We start from the raw sequence: 2,134 nt of genomic DNA on the forward strand, positions 1-2,134 counted from the left end.
GATATATACAAGTCACCTTTACGATCTAACTTTTTCTCTATTTATAAGAGCAAAACCTAAAAACATACTCATCTGGATGCAGTGACCATATCAAGATTTATCAAATGCCTCATTGTGGGCCTACCATGCGGACAATTCCAAGGCTGATCAATCTCACCCATATGGCAAACCAGCTTCTGCATCTGTGCTTTTGTTAATGCAGTACCAATCATAATGGACTTGCGGCAAGCTCTTGAAGCAAACATTGCCCTTACACGAGTTGGTCGACACATCACCCCAGGAGCATCAGATAACATGAATATCAATTCATCGATGTCATCTCGTCCAAACTCCCAACCACGGCTATGGGGCATTGAAATTAGGCTTACCCTTTGTCCCATTGGTTTCTCTTCATCAATCTTAAACTCAAATCCATTTTTTAAAAATATCTCCAAGTTATCTAACAAGACTGTTTCATTGGCTGCTGTCAGTTCCAGCTGTTGTGGGGCAATAAGCCTCTGATTCTGAATTGTGCATGTTGCCTGGAGAGTTTCAAAGTTGTACTTTTCATCAGTTGCATGCTGGTCAATTATGAAAAGGTCTGAGCCAAAGCGGGCGATGATGAATCCCAAATTGAACTGACCCAAAATCTCCATCTGAAAATTATAAGAAAAGTAGGAATAAATATCTAGGCAGCTAGAAATCAGTTTAAATATATATTAGGTACAGTTTCCTAACATAGTCAACATCCTCATTTGTAAATAGTCTTTAGACCATATATAGCGCCCTACATTAACATCCCCACAAGTAAAAAAAATTCTTCCATATATTTCATAACAACTTTTCACAAAATTAAATACTATCAACTGTCTAGCAACATGTGGCAAAAACCAAGATACCATTTACTATATTGTTAGTAATTTTCATACAATGCTTTTATGGTTGATCACATAAAACATATATCACTACATAAAAGAAGAATCAATAAGTGTTGGACATAGCCTAAATCAAAATTAATTTTACCTTTGCAAACATGTCTTTTGAGATCTCTTTCCTCAGCTCATCTTCCGCTGACGTATTTTCACCGGGGGCAATCTTGGCTCGGAACTTTCTGACTAATTCTCCATGTTCTTCTTTTTCAGGACTACTACTTATGTTCAATTTCTTTCTGATGTCTTCAATGTTGAATTCAATTGTTCTAGATTTTCTGTTTGCTATAAAATCATTTGGATCATACTCTTCACACACAATAATCTCTTCTTTTGTTTTCTCCTCTCCTGGAGCATTATCTTCATAAAACTCATCTTCCAAGGCCTCCGCAAAATCTGTGTCCTCGAATGCTTCTTCACCTTCCGGCTCTCTCACATCCACAGCATTTTGTCTGTATCCATTGGTAGATGTTATGTTGGGTTCTTTTACATATTTGTTCTGTGATTTCTTTGCTAAAAGACTATTTAAGAAATTATCTGTAGCACTATGAGCCTTCTTACAGCTTTGAGATGTTACTGATGCAGACCTAGAAAATTGAGAAAGACCACTCTTTAACCCAGGACTTTTTGAAGAACTACTGGATAACCGAGGAATTCTTACTTCATCAGTTTTTGATGAATCTTTTTCATTGTTATTATTTGCAAAGTCGCTGCTTTCCTGGGTGTTGGGTATCTCCTCATTGCCATCTGATATACCAGCATCTCCATTTACAAGCTCGGATGGCAGTACCAATAATGTCTCCTTTTGGTTATCTTCAGTTTTTATTGAAATTTCCTTTGTCCCATCCACATCGTCTGGTGGCATGATTTCTTTCTCATCAGATTCAAGAATTTCACTTTTTACCATCATTCTTCCATCTTCCATGTCTTTACACTTTTCTTCAACTAAATCATTACTTTCTGTTTTGTTCTCATCTCCATTTGTAACAATCTCATCTTTTTCCAGTGAAGTGAAATCTGAGAGAAAGGCATTGTCTTCTACCTCAGATTTCATGCTTGTAACAGGATTTTTTCCAGGATCAGATTTGCATTTTGCCAGGAAAGATTCAAGTTTTGGTTCTGCAAATCAGATAATGTGATGTAATTAGTGGAGTTCACAGTAAAATAAATACCTTCACTTTTCCATTAGCTCTTCATCAGCAATTCAGTTTGAAAATCAAGTATAA

General features: G+C 36.5%; 1 protein-coding gene across 1 annotated transcript in view; it reads right to left on the bottom strand.

Annotated features, from left to right (window-relative positions):
- Window positions 1-6: 6 nt before the first annotated feature.
- The window catches only part of LOC119586467 (mismatch repair endonuclease PMS2-like), an 8,217-nt gene continuing 6,089 nt past the window's right edge, over window positions 7-2,134 (bottom strand). The window contains exons 11-12 of the mRNA XM_037935201.1: window positions 1,003-2,027; window positions 7-635 (exon numbers count right to left, since the gene is read on the bottom strand). Coding sequence (XP_037791129.1) covers window positions 69-635; window positions 1,003-2,027 — 1,592 coding nt within the window. The 3' untranslated portion in view covers window positions 7-68. The remainder of the gene's footprint in view (window positions 636-1,002; window positions 2,028-2,134) is intronic.

This window comes from Penaeus monodon, chromosome 21 (assembly GCF_015228065.2).
Source record: "Penaeus monodon isolate SGIC_2016 chromosome 21, NSTDA_Pmon_1, whole genome shotgun sequence".
Lineage (NCBI taxonomy): Eukaryota > Metazoa > Arthropoda > Malacostraca > Decapoda > Penaeidae > Penaeus > Penaeus monodon.